The sequence below is a fragment of the Canis aureus genome, chromosome 27 (assembly GCF_053574225.1).
Source record: "Canis aureus isolate CA01 chromosome 27, VMU_Caureus_v.1.0, whole genome shotgun sequence".
NCBI classification, from domain to species: domain Eukaryota; kingdom Metazoa; phylum Chordata; class Mammalia; order Carnivora; family Canidae; genus Canis; species Canis aureus.
Window position 1 is genome coordinate 18,884,931 of NC_135637.1, and position 22,623 is coordinate 18,907,553.

The window sequence follows — 22,623 nt, forward strand, 5'->3', positions numbered from 1 at the left end:
ACAGATGACAAGGCAGAGGTTCAGAGAGGCTAGGCCACTGACCCAGAGTAGCACAGCCAGGTCTGTCCAAGTTCTTATCCACAAGGCCTTACTGTCTTTCTTAAGCTTTAAGTGCCAACACTGTCACTTCTTTAAAAATCAGGCTAGTGGAAATATTATTTACCAGGCTGCAGAATAATTATTCAGGCTATGAAACGGGATTTTGGAAGCCCTAATAAAAGCATGGGAGTAAGTAGAGGGGCCCCTGAGAGCCCTTGGCTGGAGGCACCCCTCTTTGAAGATGGATGGAGGGGATGGAATGAGCCTCTCTGTCCACAGCTGACCCCTGGCCTCCCTTCTCCCAGAGACACATACAGCTAAGAGGAGCTCCCACTGAGCGCATTGGACCCCTGGCCCCTGCCCTGGCTCTGAGCAGCTTTCACACTGGTGACACAGAAGGATCCCTCTGGCTGACCCAGTGATGGCTTGTCCCAGGCAGCCTTTAGGCTCTCAAATGCTATGAGTTCCTGGTGTCACTTGTTCTACTGGGAAAGTCTGGAAGGGCTAAAAGAAGTTTCCAGAGAAGGAGCCCAGCAAGAAGGTAGAGGGAGAAGTGGGCTGGTGACCTAAAGGTCAGCTGTGATCTGTTGGGTCCCTCTGGGTTTCGAAAGCCCCCGCTCTCACAAGGCATACAGTGGCACAGCCCACTGGGCAGCAAAGAGGACTGGCTTAGCCATCAAACAGCACAGATCTGACTCTGTGCCTTTACTTTTCATCCTAAAATGAGGTTAACAATACACTACCGCCTCGTAGGGTTGTCATGAGGATGAAGAGAGGTAAGGCATATCGGGGATTTAGCAGAGCTTGGCACATAAGAGGTCTCAAATAATGGTGGGGACCATTACTGTTTTGTGGTTTGGGTGGTTGTTATTCACAGAATCATGTAGAGGCTAGGAGCACAGGGCCTGGAGCCAGGCTGCCTCGATTGGGGCGTCAGCTCAAAAAAGTGTCACATTCATTTAAGGGTGAGCTTGAGAGAGTTTCTGAAGCTCTCTGTGCCTCAATGTTGTCTGTGAACAGGGATAATCATACCTATCTTAGAGCAGTTTGGAGTAGGATTAAAGAAATTGATTTGTGCAAAATATGACTCTTACAAAAGGTTAAATAAGTGGTATAATTATTATTACCTGTGGAGGTGGTCAGAGGAAACGATCCCTGGAAAGAATTTTGAAGATAATGGTAAGAGGAAGCTAGAGCCCAATGGATAAGCATTAGCTGCGTGGGATTGTGAAGGCATTGTTTTGCATAAGGAGGAACCATGTGGGTTGTTTATTTTATTTTATTTATTTATTAATCATCTGTTTTTGCAGGAGTGTTTGGCGAAGGAAAGAGCACTGGGCTTGAGGCTGACACACAGCAGAGTTTAGAAGCCCTAAGCCAGTGGCCTCACGTTGATCCTCAGTTTCTTCATCTGGAAGATGGGGATAATGATAGGGTGAACTTCTCGGTGGCCGGGGAGGGGGCGGGGGGCTGGAATAAATAAACAGCACACTTGGAAATCATTTAGCTTGGCCTCTTCTAAGTACTCTGGAAATTTTAGTTAATATTCTGATGCTGTGACTGTGCACTGGGTCTGACACACATGAGCAGGGCAATTCTGAGGCAGGTTGCTAACGTGACATCATCGGCTCGGCTGAGATCTGCTGAGCTCCTACGATGCACCACGCACCCTTCTAGGAGCAGGGGATACTGCATGTGAACAAGACACCCGGGGGTCCCACCCTCCCGGAGCTGAGTGAGCTGGAAATTCCCCTAGTGCTGTCCCTGTTGTGGGTCTGAAAGGGAAGAATAAATGACATGAGCATGTGCACCTCCTGTTTGAAACAGGTGCTGGGCTCCAGGGGTGTCCAATGCAGGGCACTCTGGCCCGAGTCTTCCTGGACCTGGAGCCTGAGTGAATGCAGGAGGCCTCCAGGCTCGGCCTCCACGCCTGGAACAAGACCCCTAGAATTGCAGAGAAAACACTAAGCAAAAATGAGGTCCAGAAAGCCATGCCTTTGAGGGAATCACAGAGGCCCCTCCTTCAGCACCTACAGACCCCCCATGCCACATAGAGTTAGGGCTGGACCTGCAGGTAAAGGGGTGTGATACTGGGCAAGGGTTAGGGCTGGAAATATCTAGGGGAGGAGATAATGTGGGGTCTGGTTGCCATGAAAAGGAAGAGCACAGAATTGGGCAGCCAACGTGTGTGACTTCAGGCTGCTGCTGCTTCTTCCTGGGGCCCGTTTCCCAGACTGCAGGGTGATATCACCTTCCGCCAGGCCTATCTGTCTGAGGATTAACTGTGGTCCTTCCCATGTGAAAGCTCTAGGATGAAGGTAGCCAAGAGAACACTTGCTCTGGAACCTGGGGTCTACGGTTGCTTCAACACACAGGTTCCGCAGAGTCTTTCCTTCCCAGGGAGAGCCAACCTGGAGGCACCTTCCCCTCTCTGTCTTCTCCTGGGCCTGGTCCCATATTTTCATCTGGATAATGACAGTCTGTAGGGTTTACTGACTCCTCTCCAGGTGGCTGGGGCAACAGGATGAACAACTTCCTCCTTCCTCAGCTTCCCAAAATGGAAGGGTGGCCTGACCCAGAAAACTGATGAGAACCTGGGGGCGAGCACAGGGGCGGGGACAACATACAGCAAGCATGTGGAAAGATCACTGGATGAGACTGGGGGCTCCCAGGTCCCTACTGTGTGGCCTGTGACAGGTGGCTTCACCTCTCTGAACCATGAGGGTCCAGTGAGGTCATGAATAAAAAGAGCTGAGCACATGGCCTGGTACACAGTCAGTGCTCAATAAATGTGAGTCATGACTGTGATTATAAGAGATAGTGCAGGGCACCTGGGTGGCTCAGTGGTTGAGCATCTGCCTTCGACTCAGGGCGTGATCATGGGGTCCGGGGATCAAGTCCCATGTTGGGCTCCCCATGGGGAGCCCAGTTCTCCCTCTGCCTATGTCTCTGCCTCTCTCTGTGTGTGTCTCATGAATAAATAAATAAAATCTTTAAAAAAAGGCGGGGGTGGGGGGGGAGGGGAGAGATAGTGCAGCAGAGTGGTCAAGAGCCAAACTGCCTAGGTCTGAGTCCCAGCTCTGCCACTTAACCGGATGTGTAGACTTGAGCAAGTCACATAATCTCACGGATCCTCGGTCTTCTGGGCAGTAAAATGGGGATTAAAAAAAAAGCCCCTTCTTTGTAGGGTTGTAGGGGGGGAATTCCATGAATTAATATACATAAATTCAAAGGGCTTAGAACAGAACCCAGCACGTGGAAAGTACTGGGTAAATGCTAATGATTGCTATTTCTGCTTTCTAGCTGCACAGCCTCCCTCTTCTGCTGCTGGCTTCGGTGCTGCAAGCATCCTCGAAATGAGAAGCCTCCGTGGGGTTGTGGGGAGAAGCCTAGAGAGGAAGGAGCGGGAGGGTCCTCCAGGACTCACCCATAAATGAACACGGCCCGGTCCCTGCATGAACACACGAGCCGCTCCACCCACTCAGATCCACGCACAAACGAACCGGGGACCGGCCACCCACTCGGAAGCCTCCGGCTGGCCCCAGCCCAGTCCCGGGCAGGGCCGGCTTCCCTCTCGGTGTCGCGCAGCGTCTCCCCACTGGGGCTGCGAACCCAGTCGCCCCGCCCGGCGGTAATTACGGGGAGAGCTGAGGCTGCGGTGCCCAGCCATGACGTCAGCCTGAAGCTTCTAGCCCGATGATCTCACCAGTCAAGTGGGGACCCAGTCACTCGGGAAGGGGCAGTGGGGGGCACCTCACTCTCCCTCTCTCGGCCAGCGGGGGAGGGAGAGGGGGTTCTCCACCAGTCGGCTCAGCATGGACCCGGGTGCTCCCCCCCATGCCTTGCCACCCCATAGCTCTGTGCACGGGGCAACGCTCTGCACCTCTGTTTCCTCACCTGCAAAATGGGGGTGGTGCTAACCCCCTCACTGCTGTTGTGAGGGTTTCACGTGAGAGTGGCAGCCACGTGCTCCCCACCGAGGCAGGTACAGAGGAGGAGGCTGTAAACGATGGTGGCTGTTGTTCTCCATACTATTATTTTTAGCAAACGGCCTCATGCGGGCACTGCCTAACATCAAACCGATTTCTCAACCAGTGACTCACTGAATTCCTTAACACCCCCACCCCACCCCGCGGGGAAGGCAGGGCTGAGACCCTGCAGCCCACAGAGGGAGGGCTGCACGCCCAAACTGCCCGCCTGTGGCTGGGGACAGATCAGGCTGGCACCCAAGCTCAGGGGGGCTCTTAGGTCAATGGACAGTCTGTGAGTTCATTCTCCCAGCTCTGTGGGAGGGGCATAGAAATCTAGCAGAAAGGTCCTCTCTGGGGTTCCAGTTCCAGACCCGACAGGCTGCCTGGCACAGCACTTTCTGATAATTAGCATTATTAACAGTCATAATACAAGGATGACTACTAATAATAGAGGCTACCCTTGGTTAACACTTCCCACGGCAGTGTCCTCAACAGGACGGTTGTTGTGGTTGAACCAGTTAATATTTGGAAAGCCCTTAGAACAGGGTCTAGCATGTAGCAAGCCTTGTGGAACTGAGAACTCAAAATTGAGTATGTGTCAGTCTGCTAAATGTTTAAAGATGATTCCCTCATGCGATACCTTTTCAAAGACTTTATTTATTTACTCATGACACACACAGGAAGAGGCAGAAACATAGGCAGAAGGAGAAGCAGGCCTCCCATGGGGAGCCCAAGCAGAGGGGGGAGCCCGGGCCCCGGGGATCACCACCTGAGCCAAAGGCAGGCACTCACCCACTGAGCCGCCCAGGGGCCCCGCATGTGATCCTCGTGTGATCCTGGTGACACACCCCCGAGGTGGCTCCAGTACGTCCATTTTACAGGTGGGAACACTGACAGCTCAGTTTCCCGCTGAAGGGAATGACCTTACTGCTCTCAGGGGACGCTGAAGGCGGCTCCCGGGTGGGCTCTAAGAGGGGACCGCAGCCCAGGTGCACGGGGCTCCCAGGCCTCTGGGCTCCTGGGGGGCGGGGGGGGGGGGGCAGGACGCAGCACGCTGGGGGCGGGGGGAGGCGCGCCTGGGGTGACCCGAGCCTCAGCAGGCGGAGCGGTTATTAATAGCGTCTGGGCCTTTGCGGCCCGCGTGGAGCCGAGGCTCGGGGAGGGAGCGGGGCGGGGGCGGGGGGGGGGGAGCGGGGCGGGCCGCGGGCTGCGCTCGGCCGCCGGGCCCTCCCCGCCCGCCCCGGGAGCCCAGCTGCTCCCCGCGGATTCTCGGGGACTGGTTCATCACCTCCGAATACTCCTGTGACAGGAGGCGCTTGCAGAACCCGCCCCCGGCCCCAGGCAGCAATAAATAGGAGGCTCTCCGCCCGCCCGGAGAAGCCAGGAGAAGTTTCTAGGCCTCCGTCCCCGGGGCTCCCTGAGCTCCTGCGAGCGGCGCTGGCGGAGAGCCTGGCCGGGCGGGGCTGCTCTGCGGGGCTGCAGTGCGCGGGAGGCCCCTGGGCTCGGCTCGGCTCGGCTCGGCTCGGCTCGGCTCGGCTCGGGCGCCTGCCCACGGGGCTGCGGCCGTCGCGTCGCCGGGAGCGGGGGCTTCGGGGCTGGGACCCCAGCCGGGTACGCGCCCTCCGTCCTCGGCAGTGGATGGTCCGGCGTTTTCTGAAGCCGAAGCATAAGCTTGGAGGGCCAGGCACCCGTGTCACGTCGCTGGGTGACCTTGGGCAGGTGGCCCCTGTCCCTGAGCCTCCGCAGCCATGGCTGACGGTCAGATGCCCTTCTCCTGCCACTACCCGAGCCGCCTGCGCCGCGACCCCTTCCGAGACTCGCCCCTGCCCTCCCGCCTGCTGGATGATGACTTTGGCATGGACCCCTTCCCCGACGACTTGACTTCCTCATGGCGCAACTGGGCCCTGCCTCGATTTTCCACCGGGTGGCCTGGGACCCTGAGGTCAGGCATGGTGCCCCGGGGGCCCACGGCCGCAGCCAGGTTTGGGGTACCTGCGGAGGGCAGGAGTCCCCCACCCTTCCCCGGGGAGCCCTGGAAAGTGTGTGTCAACGTGCACAGCTTTAAGCCAGAGGAGCTGATGGTGAAGACCAAGGATGGATACGTGGAGGTGTCCGGTGAGTGAGGGGCAGGAGTGAGACAGGTCCCCGAGAGGGGTGTAGGCCTCAGCCCCGGGAATAGCCAAGAGAATGTTCCCTTAGAGGGTGAGCTGTGACAGCGTGTGACACAGGTGACTTCAGGGCTCAGGAATGCAGCCCATAGAAGTTATCTATGGAAAAGCACTCCTCTCCTGGCTTCCAGGAGATGCCTCAACCTGACCCAGCTGATGGGGGCTTTGGGTGCTGTCTCAATCAGAGGACAGGCAGGGAAATGGAAACCACGTCACACGTTTTGACAGAAAAAAAAAAATATATAAAACATAAGTCAAAAGAGAAGAAATTCACAGGCAAAGAAGAGATAGGGCCCTTGGCACCCTGGTGTCACAGCACAGTCTAGAAGGGTGTGTTTAATGCTGTGGCATGATAGAGCTAAGAATCAGCACAGGTTTCAAGAGGCACACCTCCCCTGTCCCAGATAAGGAAACTGAGGCATGACTGTCACTCTAACGACACTGACTGGTAAGCTTGGTTGAACACTTACTCTCTGCTATGCGCTTTACCTGTAGCATCTCAGTTCGAACAACTGGAGGAGGTGGGGCCTGTTTGTCTCTTTTTACAGATGAGGAAACTGAGGCACAGAAGGCTTAAAGTAACTTGCCCATAGCCTCCTGGATTCTACCCCAGGCTGTCTTGGGAACTGGAAGGCCAGAAGCAATTTGATGATTTACTGAGCGCCTGCTAGGTACCAAGAACTGGGCTAAGACTCTTATATTCTTGCCACCAAATAATCCCCCCTCACTCCAGCCCTGAGACGCGGGCCCTCTACTCCCATTCTACAGCTGAGGAGGCCGAGGCCCAAGCAGGACTTGGCCCGGGTCACACCATGAGTCAGCAGCAGGAAGAGTCTGGGCCTGCCCAGGACTCCAGGCCCAGGTCACATCCCAGAAGAGGAGACCAGAGGCTCAGTCCCCATTAAGCCGGGCAGCCGGGATCCGCTTCCTCTCTCTTCCCTCCCAATTAATGCTCCATTAAAAAGAGTGTCTGGCAGGCTCCAGGCCAGAAAATCAATAAAAGCCATTGCAAAGCCAGGCTGGGCAGAGACGAGCCCGGTAGGGCAGGGCGCCGTGTAGGGGGTGTTTCAAAGCCTCTCAGGGCAGAAATATAAACATCAGAGGCTCGGGCCGGGTGTGGTGGGCCACACGAGACACGCTGGGGCCGCGTGGGGATGGAGGGGTGTAGCCAGGGCTTCCTGAGTTGGCTGCCGAGCCAGGCCGGAGTTCTCAAACTGGCTCTGCCACTGACCAGCAGGATGTACAAATTGTTTATCCTCTCTGTGCTTTGTTCCCTTATCTGGAAATCGGGGTGCCAGTGGCTACACTGCATGGAGATCGTTGTTGTATGACATGAGCCGATGTGTGTCAAGTGTGGACCTGCTGCTTGGAGCAAGGGGGATCAGTATTCATCTTGCTGTGACGCTGCTGTTACTAAAATGCTGCACCCAGAGTAAGGCCCCAGTAAACCATAAATGGTAGATGCTCTTTGAGACCTGGGTTCAGATCCCGACCCTGCCGGATGGATATGGACAAGAAAGTCTTCTCAATACTCTGAGCCTCAGTGTCCTTCTCTGCAAAATGGGGAGCATGATGATTGGCCCTGCAAGTCTGTAGAGAATATTAAAAATACACACAGACAATCTCTGATAGTAAGTGCAGAGAGACTATAAAATGGGTCTAATAATAGTGTCCACCTGGCACTCTGTAAACAGAAATTCTGTTTTAATCAGAAATTCTTTGTTTTAACTAGGATTCCAGAGATTTCCACCCCAGGTCGGGGGGTTCCCATGCCCCGTGGTCTCCTGGAGGATATTTCCTCCGTTCTCCTTTCTGGGTGCTTCTTAATAACTGGGCTGTGGCAGCTCCAGGCTGAGACACCAGCTGAGTGTACCTTACAAATCCAGTGGCTCCGCAAGAGGCTTTGAGTGAGTCATGGAGCCTCGGTTTCCATATTTCTAAAATGGGGTCATTGAGCACTTAAGTGAGATAGACGAAGCCTTTTTAGGTTGTAAAATGCCTCCTAGGTGTGCACGTAGCTACCTCAGCTTTGACAGAATCCAAATCCCCCGAGAGTACATACAGAGACTCTCAGAAAATGGATTCAAGAAATCACATTGATGTTGGGGTTCCATTTAAAATCAGATCCAGTTTTTCACCCTGCATCACATAACGACAGACCTGTTCTGTCTCAAGCACTTGGTGCCGGGCACTGTGCTAAATGCCTCTGTATGTTGACTCCCTGGTTCCTGACATGGACTTTCAAGGAGATATGGGTAGATTTGTGATACCCACTTTACAAGTGAGAAAGTTGAGGCTTAGAGAGAGTAACTCACCCAAGACCCCCGAGATCCTCCATGGCACATTGCAATTCAAAGCCAGGCCTGCTTAGACAGTTCCGAGTCAGGATGGCTGAGTTTTCTTCAGATTATGCGGCTTTGGACAAATCCTGCCACCCCTTGGCCCTCAGTTTTGCTGTTGGTCTTAGGAAGAGTTGAACTAAATCAGTATTTGCCAAATGGTACATTTTAAGATATCAATAGGCATCTAAGAAATGCAGGATAGGCAGTCTGGAATTTCAAAAGGTACCAGAGGAAACAAAATGATCAATAGGTCTCCTCACTGCAGGCCTTATCAGAGCTTTGAATTTACTAAAGTAGTTTGTGGATCTCTGGAGGCAGCCCTGTCTTATCTGACCACATTTGAGTGTCCAGTTCCAAGGAAGTATTTGGAAAATGCTAGACTAGATGCTTTCCATGATGCCTTATACACCCCAATTCCCACCCTGCAGCCACCAGCCAAGAAATGTTCTCTTCATGGGCCACTGGGCTAGGTCCCAGCCAAGAAGGAACTGGAAAACCCAGAGGCCTTATTCCCACCCCTTCTCCTTAATCCCAGGGCCTCTGCCTCCCCTGGAAACAGCACCTTCTTTCTTTAGCTGGGCCAATGGCTTTCCCCGAAGTGCTGATGCCTGCTTCTTGGCACCTACATTTCTCTGAGGCATGCTGAAAAAATAGTAGCAGTGAGGGGCCTCTGGCTTGCTCTGGCCTCTGGATGAGTTCTTTTTAAAAAAACAGAATCATAATTACTTTTTTCTGTTTACAAAAATAAAATATTTCCACAGTAGAAAATGTAGATGGGAAAGCAAAATAAGAAATTAAAAAATCACTCATAATCCTTAAGCTGCCCCAATAAATAGATATTCAAATTATATGCAAATTAAGCTTCACGATGAGCCTCCGGTAGCAACATCCATTTTCAACCAGGCTCCTCTTTATGAAAATCTTGGAGCTGCGCCTGCTCAGAGATCCTCCCCTCCCTAACCCCAGTACCCTATTTTCAGGGCAAGGATAGGACAGCTTAGTCCTTTCAGCAGTCAGTCCTTTATCCGAACATCAAAATAAGCCACAAACCATCGCCTTCACACAGCATTTTTACAACTTAGAAAACAATTCTGTGACTCATGCTCATTTGCTCAGCAACCCAATAATTAGGAAGCAGTTGTCACCCTATTATAGAGAGAAGACTAAACTGAGGCTCAGAGAAGAGTAGAGATGTGCTCACAAATGTTAGAGCAGGGACTAAAGTCCAAAACCTACATACCTCTGCTCTGGCACTTCCAAGCTGTGTGACCTTGGGCTTATCACTTAACCTCTCTGAACTTCCATTCCCCATCCACAAAAGGGTAATCACGAAAGTCCCTGACTTCTAAGGTTGTGAAAATTAAAGTAGCCATAGTAAGGGGTTGGGACAGTGGCTGACACCAAGTAAGCGCTATATAAGAGTCTGTTATTGCTATTCTTTCGATCATCATCATTGTTTACTATTCTCAGGACACCAAGTGTGCAAAAGGGCTGAGTCAGAGGCACTGGCCAGTCCCCAGAGGAAGCAGGCCTCTGGAGGCCCAAGCCGTGGGGAGGGTGTCAGGGAACAGACAGTGCTCCCCTGGCCACAGGCCTGGGTTAGAGCTTGACAATTGGTACATGGACTTGGCAGGTCCAAATCAACTCTCCCAGCAGCAGCACCTTCACATCATTGTGTGTTCTGGGTAACCAGACACTGTGGTTCAAAAACGAATTCCTATCCCTGAACCCCCTTCTGCTCAGCCCGTAAGAGAATACACTGATGCAGCCTTTCGTAAGGGCAGTATAGCATCACAGATCAAGGCTCAGGCATTCTAGAATTTAGAATTTATCCTAAGGATGTCATCAGGCTGGATGCAAGATCCAGCTGTAAGAATATTCGGTGCAGTGAGGTTCTTTCCAAGGTCAGATACCCCCTGCAGTGCCCAAAAGCCAGGGATTGGCAAATGAACTTAGGTATCCCTATAGCAGAATGCTGTGCAACCATTAAAAAATCACATTGTGGAAGAATATTTGGTGTAACATGGAAAGATAATTTTTTTAAGATTTTATTTATTTATTCATGAGAGACACAGAGAGAGAGTCAGAGAACTAGAGGGAGAAGCAGGCTCCATGCAGGGAGCCCAACATAGGACTCGATCTCGGGTCTCCAGGACCACGTTCTGAGCCAAAGGCTGATGCTGATGCTCTGAGCCACCCAGGCATCCCTGGAAAAATAATTATAATGTGTTAGCAAGACATAACAGTTTTGAGCATAACATAGGATCCCATTTGCTAAAATACGTCATATACATCTATACTATGTAACATTTATGTGTGCCTAAGTAACATAGAAAGAAAAGTCTGGAACATATATAAAAATGTGGTTTTACTGGGGTGATAGGATTATGGGTGGTTTCGATCATTTATTTATTTATTTTCTACATTTTTCTAGAATAATACATGTATTAATATCAGAACAGTCATGAATAAAGCAATTATTAATAATTTAAAAAGCAATTAATAATGGAATCACCTATTAATTGTCAGTTTTTTAATAAACCTGGGCTGCAAAAAATCCCACAAGGTTATTTACAGTCTGGATTCCAAAGCTTCTCAGAAGAGTGTCCCTGGACACATGAGGGTTCTTGGCCAGGGAATGTGGCCCCACAGATGAACAAATAAAGATAGGAGCTGGAAGCCTCTACTGGGCACTACTCTGGCTTATTTAAAGAGAAATTAGAGGGGCGCCTGGGTGGCTCAGTCAGTTTAGCAGCTGCCTTCAGCTCAGGTCATGATTTCAGGGTCTTGGGATCAAGCCCCTTATCAGGCTCCTATTCTATCTATCTCAAATAAATAAATAAAAACTTTAAAAAAGAGAGAGAGAGAAATTAGAGGTTCTCTCCATTTAAAAAAAAGGAGCAGCCAAAAGGCTCAGAAGTTGCTATATAGGGACGCTTGGGTGGCTCAGTGGTTGAGGTCTGTCTTCAGCCCAAGGCCTGATCCTGGAGTCCCAGGATCAAGTCCCACGTCGGGCTCCCTGCATGGAGCCTGCTTCTCCCTCTGCCTGTGTCTCTGCCTCTCTCTGTGTCTCTCATGAATAAATAAATAAAATTTTTTTTAAAAGGTTGCTATATAAATTGCAAGGTGATAGCTGGTTTGGGCCCAACCCTTGTAATCTTATCTTTTCATTCCTGAGGAAGAAAAAACTGCCTTCCCCTGTCACCCTGTAGAAGGCAGGGCAGGTGGAATTTCAAATCTGTGGTATCTAATGTGCCATTTCTTAAGGAGAGCTCCCTTTGGAGACTCTGGGTCTTGTTGTTTTTTGTTTTTGTTTTTGTTTTTAATTTAGCAGATTGAAGCATTATTTCCAGGCAATTCATCCGTTGTAAGTATGGATAATGTGGCTCAAAGAGCTAATTGCAAGCTGGAACAGAAAGAGAGGCATGAGACCCCAGTACTTGGTGTAGATTCAGGGGGAGCTGGTTCACAGCCAGGCCTGGTGGTGACTGTGCCTCAGTTCCCCCATCAGTAGGCAAGGGGGAAAGATGCCCACCTTCAGAGCTAGCAAAGGCCCTGTGAGTTGTAAAGCCCACTGGGTGGCAAACCAACACTCGGTACGTGACCCCACTTCTTTCCTACCATGCCTCCTGGGATGCTAGCCTCTGGGTTCTTGTGGCTGGCTAGGAGGAAGGGGTGAAGGTGCAAGGCTTAGAAGATACGGTGCAACATGTGATTCAGTTTATGGGACATATATTCTTACATGTGGCATTCTTCTCCCTTCTAGGCAAACACGAAGAGAAGCAACAAGAAGGTGGCATCGTTTCCAAGAATTTCACAAAGAAAATCCAGTAAGTAACCTGGTGGTGTGGGTTCCAGGGTGGGGGTGACTGAGTGAGTAGTGCCTGGGACCCAAGATCTGGAGTGTCTCCCTCTTGGGCATCTCTCTCTCTTCCAAGATAAGCCCCAGGGGAGAGAATTGAACCCTCCCACCTAAAGGGGACAAAAGTGTCACAGCAAACCTGCCATTGGGTCCCAGAAAGGGGGGGGGGCATAAATTATGCTGTCACACCTGCTCAGTGCCCTGTGAGGTGGGAATTAACAATGCCACCACTTTGTAAATGAAGAGTCCGAGAGGCAAAATGACTTGTCTGTGATTCCATGAAAACCAGGCCACTCTCCTATGCGTGTGGTCCGCCTGGGCAGGATCCCCATCACCATCAGGAAAGACTCTCCCCTGATGCCCAAATGCCCAGAAGAATCTTGTGAAGCTTGCTTGCAAGGGGGGACCCAAGGGGCCCACCACCGGGACAGTGTGCGCCTTCCCTAGAGTGTCCACAGGAATGAAGCCAGAAGGGATCATGGCATTGCTGTTGCCCACTGGGAGGGTTCTGGAGGCTGAGACTTTGGGATGCATGGGGGGCAATTTTGGCTGAGAGGTGCGGGCAGGGCTGGGCCTGGGGGAACCATGCCAGCAGCAGGAAAACCACCAGGCCGGGCCAGTGAATCAAAGCCACACAGGGGCCCTCATGGCAACAGCTGTGGGGAGGAAGTCTACACAGCAAGGAGCTAACAGACACCTCTTCCCAGACGCACCCTCTACCCAGCAGCTCTCCATTGCACATACTCTAGCTCCAAAGTCTTGTCCCAGGCCATGCATTTAATCATCATACCCTCCTTGTATGATGGGGAAACTACCCCAGAGGTTCCCAGAGGTGAAGAGACCTGCCCAGAGTCCTGAGAATTCGAATTTAGGACAGCCCCAAACCAATCCCTGAACTCTGAGTTCAGTGCTCACGCCTGGAGCAAGGGATGCCCTTTGCTCACCTGTAAAAGGGATGGGGTGGCTGGTGATTCCAGAGCCACCAGCTGGGAATGGAATGAAATCATGGCACAGCCACCAGCACACAGTAGGTCCCCACAAGTGGCAGTTTGTTGTTCCCTTTATCCATGTTGTTGAGCACTTTACTCCACCTCTAGCCCTGGCCAAAAAAAAAAGAAAAAAGAAAATTTCCTGGGGCTGGAAGAGAGTGTGCTGGCTTGAATCCTGAGGCCTCTTTCAGCTTTGGGATTCTGCAGTCCTCTCTCTCCTGCCCTGTGCCCATTACTGACCCACCCAGCGCCTCTGGAGTCCTTAGAACCTCATAGACGCTTCCTCATAAGGCAAACGGCTGTCTTCATGCTTGCTGGCTCGCCTGCCATCCCCAACACCCCACCTCCCCCCACCCCCCCCAACAGCAGCCAGATCAAAGGCTGCTGAGAGGGACAGGGGGAAAAATGCAGGGGGAGCTGTTTCTTTGAAGAGACTCAAATAAGGTCTCAGGATGGAGTCACAGGCAGGACAGCACTGTGGAAGGAGATGGAAAGAAGTCAGGGGGTTAATCATCTTTATGAAATGTGGATTTCCCCATCTCTGAGGCCTCTGGGAAAGCAGCTTGCTGGGGTGACTTGACTAGATAGAAATGCCTAAAGCTGCTCAAGGCACAGCTGGGGTCCAGCAGCTTAGCTGAGCTACTTGTTACAGTATTAGACTAGCCATTGTCGTGAGCACCCCCAAGTGCCCTCCCTTGCCAGCCCAGCATCCCGATCCTGTCCCCAGGACCCTCTGAACCTTCCCACATTCCAACAGCAAGGGGTCCCCAGCACCCTCCTCCATCACTTATGGCATGTTTCCATCCATTCTGGCTGGTCATTGTCTAGTTGTGCCAGTTGCTAAGTATTTTGAAGCTTCTCTGGGTGTAGGGAGTCCTGGTTCCTTGGTAAAGAAAGTAGATACCTTGGAACAACTGCTCTGAGCTTCTGTCCCCAGATTCCCTCGTGGACAGAGTTGGGATGGCAAATGAGAGGATGTGTGTAAAGCATTTAGCATGGGGTCCAGACTCAGCATTCAGTCCGTGGGGACTAATGTTATTTAAAAATTCTGCAAGGCTGGAGTCACATGAGAGCAGCTGGGACCTCCTGGGATGCCCTGGCTCTGCCCAGACTCTAGACACCAAGGATGGCCCTGGCCCACACTCAGGAGGCTCCATTCCCTCTCCCAGGAAAAACTCTAGTCATCAGAGGACAGGGAAGTTCCTTCAGCCAGACTGAGACCCTTGGAGATTTCCTCCCAGGCAGGATGCTACAGCTGTTTGCCTTTGTCACGGCTAGGAAATTCTTGCCAACACATCCAACCCCATGTGAAAGGCACCATTTTGACCGGATGAGGGGGAGCAGGAGAGATCTTGGAATTTGCTGATCAGGTTGGGGGCAGGGCAAGACTTGTGTGTGGATGGGGCCTTTCCACACCCAACTTGGATGAGAGGACAGGAAGCAGGGGATGCAGGAAATCATCCATGGAAGATGTTCAGAGCCAAAGCGAACTTTAGCTCCTTGCTCCACATCTTCCCAGATATCTGTTCTGCCATTTACTGACACCTGCAGTGTGTCAAGAGCCATGTGAAGAGGGAGTTAGGTTTAAAGAAGGGGTTAGTTTAATATTATTCCACTTTTAAAAGAATCCTATAAAGTGGGTATTATTAAGCCCACCTTGTGGATGAAAAAACTGAAGTTTAATGGGATTTTGGAATTTCACAAAGGTCACCCAGCTAGTCATGAGCCAGATCTGGGATTTGAACACAGGTCTCCCCACTTTCAAAGGTCATGGCCTTCCTACCTGGATAGGGGAGACCATATTGCGGTCATTCACAGACCATCTTCAACTACTTTTTGCCTTATATGCTTATATTCCCATATTATTATTTGCTTCAGATTTCTTTTCTTTCTGATTAGATCACTTTTGAGAAAGTTAAATTCCCTTTGCTAAAATGTTCGCTGAAGAGGGCAATCATAAAACAAATCCAATGAAAGAAAAATGCAGTTAAATAGATAGCATTGCCTGCTTAAAAGGATCCGAGCCTTAGATCAGCCCTCTCTTTGTTAAAAACAGAAAATAGCAAGGGATAGAGGCTAAAGGTGTTAAAGTCATGTTAACACTTAGTTGAGATGTTCCTTTGGATGCAAATGGAAGGATTCAAAGAGAATGGAAGAGGAATAATCTTCCTACCATGGAGGTTCAATGTACAGGTCATCTGGTAAGAGACCTTGAACAAGTCTATTCCCATCTCTGGACCTCAGTTTCCCTAGGTGTAATATGAGAGCACTGTCCTGAACAATCAAGGAGATTCTTTTGGGTTCTGGCATTTTATGGTTCAGTGATACGACCACTTGTGCTAAAATATACACAGCCACCAGGGTGCCCACTTGAATAGTCATGACTGCAGTAACGATGTTGAAGCTAACACTTATTGAGCACTTACTGTATGTCAGGTGTCGAGCCAAGCCTTTTTCTCTCATTATCCTGTGTAATTCTTGCACTACCTTAAGAGGTGAACATCGTTAACCCACTTTTCCTATAAGGAGATAGGTTCAGAGAGGCTAGGTCACAAGCCCAAGGTCACACAGTCAGGAAGAATCAGAATTTGAACTCAAGTCTGCCTGCCTGCAAAGGCCATGCTCTGGCTCACAGCTGCCCTGCCCCATCGTACCAGGTGTGCTACCAGTTAGCCTACAAATAGTTAAACAGAGTCGGCCCATCCCCAGCAGTGGGAGGGAGGTCCAGACTTTAGGCCTCCTCTGTGCTTCAGAAGTTTGACTTGGCATCTGCCCAAGCTCCCTCTTTCTCCTCCCTCCTTCCCAGCGGGTCCCTCATTAATCTCTGTGGCTCTGTAAGTCTCCTGGGTAGATACTGCTCATGTGGCTACATGTTGCTACTCACAGCAGAAACTCCCCACCCCCTTTCAGGAAGGATCCTGCCCTGGCCAGGAATGGGTTTGCCTCATTGCTTGGTCCTTTCATCAAAACTTCTGCAATTCTAACAGCCAGGCCATCCTGGACCAGTGGAAAGATCTGTGCTGATTGACCCTTCTGGCATTCCCTTTTTTCCCAAAAAGTCTGGTACCAGGGGAGGCATTAGAACATCATGATCAGCTACTCTAAGTTTGGAGACCAAGATTCCAATTCCATTCCCATCTGCCTCTTACCAGCAGTGTGACTTTGGGCAAATCACTTCACCTCTCTGACCTCAATTTCCTTGTCTGTAAATTGGGACGGTAACAGAACTTGCCTGGTGGGATTATTGTTAACGATTAAATGAAATGATACACACGGGAAGTACCTGGCACATAGAAAGTGCTCAGAAGGTCCTAGTTTTCATAATCTTTATTAATAATGGCATCCAAATGAAGCCATGAACATGTTCTCACAATTCCGGTAGTTAGTGGAAGGAGCCAGGTCCCAGATTGTCTCATTCACCCAAAACAATCAAAAACTCATAAAAAATAGCTTCAGAACTGGAACCAGAGTTGGATTCCGAAATCCCTTTGAGGCTCTCACTCATTGAGCCTGCCACTTGATTACCCCAAGCCTTTGCTAAATGTTCTCTGCAATGGGCATATTCATTCCTACCTATTAGCTGTTCTGGGCTCTTTATACAGTTCTGGCCAGGTCATTTCCTATAAATGTGTTTGGGGGAAAAAGCAATTATGACCTGTTAAGGGTACTTCAGCTGTGACCCAAATCAAGGCTCATCCTAAACGTAAGAGAATGTTCCCATGTGGCCAGCCTGTTCTGTCGTTAATTTGCCAGTGATGCCTTGTGTAGTAAAGCACGTTAAGCAGACACATGGCAAATGAGAACATGTTACCTGCTGTAGCATCTTACCTATGTTCTATTACAGGACGGTAGTATTGGCCATTTCCGCCCACAGCTGGGCAGATGTGGGTAGAGACCTCAACCAAAGACCAGACATCTGGGCCATGGCGATCTTTTAAATTACTGTTGGAACCACCATTTTACTGTTTGCAAAGCCTGTTCAGACTCTGTCTCACTTCAAATTACTACACACGTTTATACTGCTACCACCATTGGCAGATGAGGACATAAACTCAGAGCAATTGAGTGACCTTCCCAAGATCACACAGTTAGCGAGGGGCAGAGCTGGGATTCAGACCCAGCGGTGGATGCCCTCAGAACCTGAACTCATGTCAAAACTATTTTCTTCCAAATGAACAAAAGGATGTTTAAGCTATATTAAAAATAATGCATGAGGACACCTGGGGGCTCAGTCACTTAAGTGGCTACCTTCCACTCAGGTCATGATCCCAGGGTCCCAGGACAGAGCCTGGCGTCGGGCTCCCTGCTCAGCAGGGAGTCTGCTTCTCCCACTGCCCCTCACCTAGCTCATGCTCTCTCCCTCTCACTCTCTCTCAAATAAATAAAATCTTTAATAATAATAATAATAATAATAATAATAACACATGGATAATATCTTGTGCTTCTCCTAGGCTTCCCGCAGAGGTGGATCCTGTGACAGTATTTGCCTCACTTTCCCCAGAAGGCCTGCTGATCATCGAAGCTCCCCAGGTTCCCCCTTACTCACCATTTGGAGAGAGCAACTTCAACAATGAGCTTCCCCAAGACAGCCAGGAAGTCACCTGTTCCTGAGAACCCAGTCTCGACCCATCTTTTTCCCTCCCCAGCCCCAAGGCTTCTCTGATTCCAGAGTACATTACTTTAGCTGAATTCATAGATTTAGTGTGACTAAAATGTTAGGGGTGGGGGTGGACTGACCAGTCCCTGGATAGTGTAGTTCTAGGTTTTTCCACAGGATGGCGCAATTGGCAGGTCATGCTCAGTTGCATTAGGCCAAAATGCTGGGAGATTTTTTTCTTTACCTTTTCTATCATAATGAAAATGTTGCACATTCTATAGCTGCAAAACAGATAAAAGGGGACATAACATTTCACACTGTATCTTCCTTTTGCAGCAAATGCAAGGATTGCTCTTCTCTGGGGACCTCCCTGTCACCCAGTTTCCTGTTCTGGGCTCCTACTTTCCATGCCTGCCCCATGGTTTGGTGGTTGGAGCCTAGAGCTCACCCTGCTGTGTTTCAGCAGCCCTGGCCTGCAAAGGGTTATAGATAGGTCTTACATCCCCATATATGGGATTTACTCAACAGCCACATGAAAATAGTGCCTTCTGCTCTTCATCCAAGCATTTATATAGCATGTCCCCAAGTTGGCACTCCCTGAGGACTCTGGATGCCCATTTATTCTCTGGCTAAAGTCCCCCCTTTCTTGTGCCTCCTATGTCCAATTTGGGATTTTTACAGAGGGGGCTGTCTCCAAACAGCTCCGCCAGGAACCAAGCAAAGGCCAGACAGGCTGGCAGGCAGGCTAGTGGTATTATGTATATGAGCGGGATGTGTGTGTCATTGTTATTTGAATTGTGCTGTTGTTTAGGGGGGGAATAACAGTAAATAATACTAATAAAGGAGCTGATGTTCTTAGCCTGTGTGCTTCTTTTGATGAGGAATGCTAAATGCTATACCACTTAGAGACACAGTATCAATTAGGAGTGCTTGTGGCCACAAATAGTGATGCCCAACAAAGAGTGGGTTAAGTGACCTAAACATCTATTGTCTAACTTTACAAGTTTAGAGATGAGTGATTTCCGAGTTATTTATTCAGTTCATATGCCACCAAAGCCCAGAGATCTTTTTCCTCTGCCATCTCTGACAAGTCTAGATCCGTCCTCCTGTTTGCAAGATGGCTGCAGCAGCTCCAATCATCTCATCTTCCTATGACAATGTACAGGAAGAGAAGGCAGGAGTTTAAAAAAAAAAAAAAAAAAAAAGTCATCTCATCTGGCTTTCTCTTTTATCAGTGAGCAAGATCTTTTCCAGAAGCTCTTGGAAGACTTCCCCTTTTATCTCATTGACCAAAACAGGGCCACATGTTCTATCCCTGGAGCCAATCCCATTTTTCCCCCATGACAACCTAGGAAGTAGACTTTCATTTTACAATGAAGAAGGCCGATGCTGGGCAGCCCAGGTGGCTCAGCGGTTTAGCGCCGCCTTTGGCCCAGGGCATGATCCTGGAGACCCGGGATCAAGTCCCACGTCTGGCTCCCTGCATGGAGCCTGCTTCTCCCTCTGCCTGTGTCTCTGCCTCTCTCTCTCTCTCTCTCTCATAAATAAATAAATAAATAAATAAATAAATAAATAAATAAATTCTTAAAAAAAAAAAAAGGAGGCTGATGCTCAGCGACTTTGGTAAGTCACAGGATAATGGCAGGGCTTGAACCTGGATATTTGTTTCTGGGCTGCAAAGAAATCTTCAAGGGCATCTCTAAACCCCCAAATGATAGCAGAAATCAATGAATATTTCCTGAACACCTACCTGCTGGGTCCTGAGCCAAGGATAGAGTGAACAATGAGCCACAGTTTCTGGCCATAGGAGCTCACTGACCTACCTACACAAGCAGGTAGATAAAAGCAGGCCTGTCCCTCACTTTACTCCCTCGTGTGTATCAGACACCACGTTAGGGCTTCATGTGTCCACACAGCTCCATTGCTCAGCAATTCTAGGAGGTATGTTCAACTCTCATCTCTACTTTACAGATAAGGAAACAGAGGCCCAGAAGGGTTAAGGGCGCTGCCCTAAATCACACACCTGGTAAGCAAGGGGCCCAGGCTATCGGACTCCAGACTTACTATGAAATAGGACCTTGCTCTGCCATTCTCTCAACAAAGAAAATCTAAGGGTGGCTTCAGGGAGTTTGTCCACCTTGTGGGAAGAAAAGAGAGATGGTGTTTCAAGTTGGGGCTTTGCAGAGGTGTGCGGGTAGGGATGATGGTTTATCAGAGAGGGATGAGGGTGCTCCTGTCAGACTTGAAGATGAGAGCAAGGAAGGGTAGGGTTGGGAGGGGCCTCATCGGCAGTAGAAAACACATGAGCCCTCATTAAAGGTATGTCCCTTTTAACATCCTTTTATGGTTCCCCACTGTTGGAAGGACTGAGTACAAGCTTCTTTGTGAGACATGCGAGACATTATGGGATCTGTCGTCCGGCTAACTCTCTCCACCCTACCTTAACCCCCCACCTTCACCCTCTTGCCCCACCTACCTTCCCCCCTGTTTCTCCAACCAGACAAGTTTTCTCTTGCTACCAGAACTTTTGATACACTGTTCTCTCTCTCCACGATTACTCTCTGACCCTCTTCGCTGGCTAAATCTTTAGGGTCTCAGCTCAGACTCCCCCAGAGTGGCCAGAGCCCTCTCTGGCTTACCCTTGTCCCCACACAGCACACCATATAACACCGTGGGCATCTGTGCAGCAGAAGAAATAACAATCATAAAAACCCAACTGACCTTGACTGCCTGCTTTCAAGGGTGGGAGGAGGAATCATTCAAGTCAAAGGGAGAAATCCCTACTCATGTGATGTTTGTTCAACAAATACTTACCGAGCACCCACCACGTATGATGTGTCGTACTGGGAGTCAGATCCGTGTCTATACACTGTGAGGGTAGCTGCGAGAGGGAGCAAAACAAAGCCACTATTGCCATGTTTGCCACTTCTGGGCTTATGCATGGTGAGCCCCCGAGCACGAAGGGCAGCGAACCCACCCTCTGTGTCTTCTGTGCCAAGTGCAATGTTTGGCACATCAAGGAATAAATATGTACTGAGCGAATGAATGGTGAGTGTGGGTCACCCTGGAAAATTAGGCCAAATGCATGATCTCAAACCCCAGAAACCTGGCTCCTTTCAGTTCTGGGAGCTTCCAGCTTAAACACAGCCTTGTCGTCAAAATAGAGGGCTCCAGGCCCTTTGTAGATCTCCAGCCACATGAGAGGGTATTATTCCTAAACCCTCACTTCCTTGATGATGCTGGAACATGGGGTGCCGGGGACCTGCTCCCCCCACCCCATTCCCTTGACCCAGCTCCCCAGAAAGTCTTATTCGCAGCCCACCTCTGCCCCCTCCCAACTGCCTGCCAGCCAGCAGCTGCCAATGGTGATGTATGGAGATGCCTTGATTTGACCTTGAAGGGAAGAAACAAATTAATGTGTCTCGAAATAAATTCCGGGAATCAGCGGCTGGCTTCTCCCTCCGCCCCCACCCCCTCACCCCCACCCCATGCCTCACAAGTTATGCATCATAATGTGAAAATCAATACTGTCTCTTAAATGAGCCAACACCTGGAACTGGCAGGGTGTGGGGCTGCCAGGAGGTCCCTTCTCACCCATTGTCCTGAGCCCGGGAGTTGTCAGAAGGGGTGGGAGGCTCAAGGCCGGCTGTGAGATCTGCTGCCTGGTTGCTGAGGGTTGGCTGAGTCACCCCGACTGCAGCAGGGTCAATGCACCAGACTCCCAGCTCCAGGCCTCCTGGGTGCAAGCAGATACGAGCTACCTGGGAGGCTCCTGAGGGAAAGGGGAAGGTAGCCACGTGCAACAGCTATGGCCATTCTCCAGGGATAACTGAGATACACGGGATGGGGGGAGGACTCCAGGCTTAGTGCCCCCAATTCAGCAATTCACGGTGTATTACCAAGTGCCTTTCTTGCCTTTCATCAGTTCAATTGCATGCACAGGTACGGGACTCCAGGTGTCCAAATATTGAAATACTTCAGTGTTTGTCACTTGATAAATAACACCGCCTGAGCCTCCAAGGTGACCCCATTGTCCTGGCCTGTATTAAGCATGTCTTTTTATTCTGATGCTTTGATCACCTGAGGGCTTGCTGACTCTGGAGGGACCACCCCTCTCCAGCTTGGCTAATTCCTCCACACAGTAAAGGACTCACCTGCAGGCACACTTTTCATGGGAAAATCAACCAATCCAGAGCCCACACTTCAACCACATTCTTCATCACACTCTTAACTCTCCAAGCCACTATCCACCGGCCCTGATCATCCAAGGTAAGGTGCCAGATGCCAGGAGACAGCCCCTGCGCCCCAACGCTGGCTGAAATTATTCAAACAAGCCAAACCTAAGCCTGCCTACTCTGCCTCACCTGTTCATTCTTGCAGAAACCACAGTAAAAGCTCCTTGTTCATATTTCCGCCTATTCCGTCTGCCTCTAAACTGACTCTGGTGTGGCAAGCCCTCTCCTCTTGGGAGCTGTGAGTATAACACTATTTTTTCTTTTTCTTTTTTTTTTTTTTTTTTTTTTAAGATTTTATTCATTTACTCATGAGAGACACATAGAGGGAGGCAGAGACACAGGCAGAGGGAGAAGCAGGCTCCCTATGGGGAGCTTGATGCAGGACTCGAGCCCAGGACCCGGGATCACGACCTGAGCCAA

General features: G+C 50.2%; 1 protein-coding gene and 2 long non-coding RNA genes across 3 annotated transcripts; 1 reads left to right on the forward strand and 2 right to left on the reverse strand.

The window, feature by feature from the left end:
* The first annotated feature begins 5,505 nt into the window (after nucleotides 1-5,505).
* HSPB8 (heat shock protein family B (small) member 8) lies at nucleotides 5,506-18,826 on the forward strand. The gene is made up of 3 exons (XM_077875852.1): nucleotides 5,506-6,125; nucleotides 12,287-12,350; nucleotides 17,823-18,826. The coding sequence occupies exons 1-3, from the start codon at nucleotides 5,759-5,761 to the stop codon at nucleotides 17,980-17,982; spliced, it is 591 nt and encodes a 196-aa protein (XP_077731978.1). The 5' UTR covers nucleotides 5,506-5,758; the 3' UTR covers nucleotides 17,983-18,826.
* LOC144299951 (uncharacterized) lies at nucleotides 5,555-10,323 on the reverse strand. Its single transcript, XR_013366601.1, has 3 exons — nucleotides 9,761-10,323; nucleotides 9,083-9,218; nucleotides 5,555-8,640 (listed from the first exon to the last, which is right to left on the reverse strand). It is a non-coding gene; the product is annotated as an uncharacterized LOC144299951 (long non-coding RNA).
* On the reverse strand, nucleotides 10,587-21,739 carry LOC144299950 (uncharacterized). The gene is made up of 4 exons (XR_013366600.1): nucleotides 21,563-21,739; nucleotides 20,783-20,849; nucleotides 13,327-13,481; nucleotides 10,587-10,727 (listed from the first exon to the last, which is right to left on the reverse strand). It is a non-coding gene; the product is annotated as an uncharacterized LOC144299950 (long non-coding RNA).
* Between the last annotated feature and the right edge of the window lie 884 nt (nucleotides 21,740-22,623).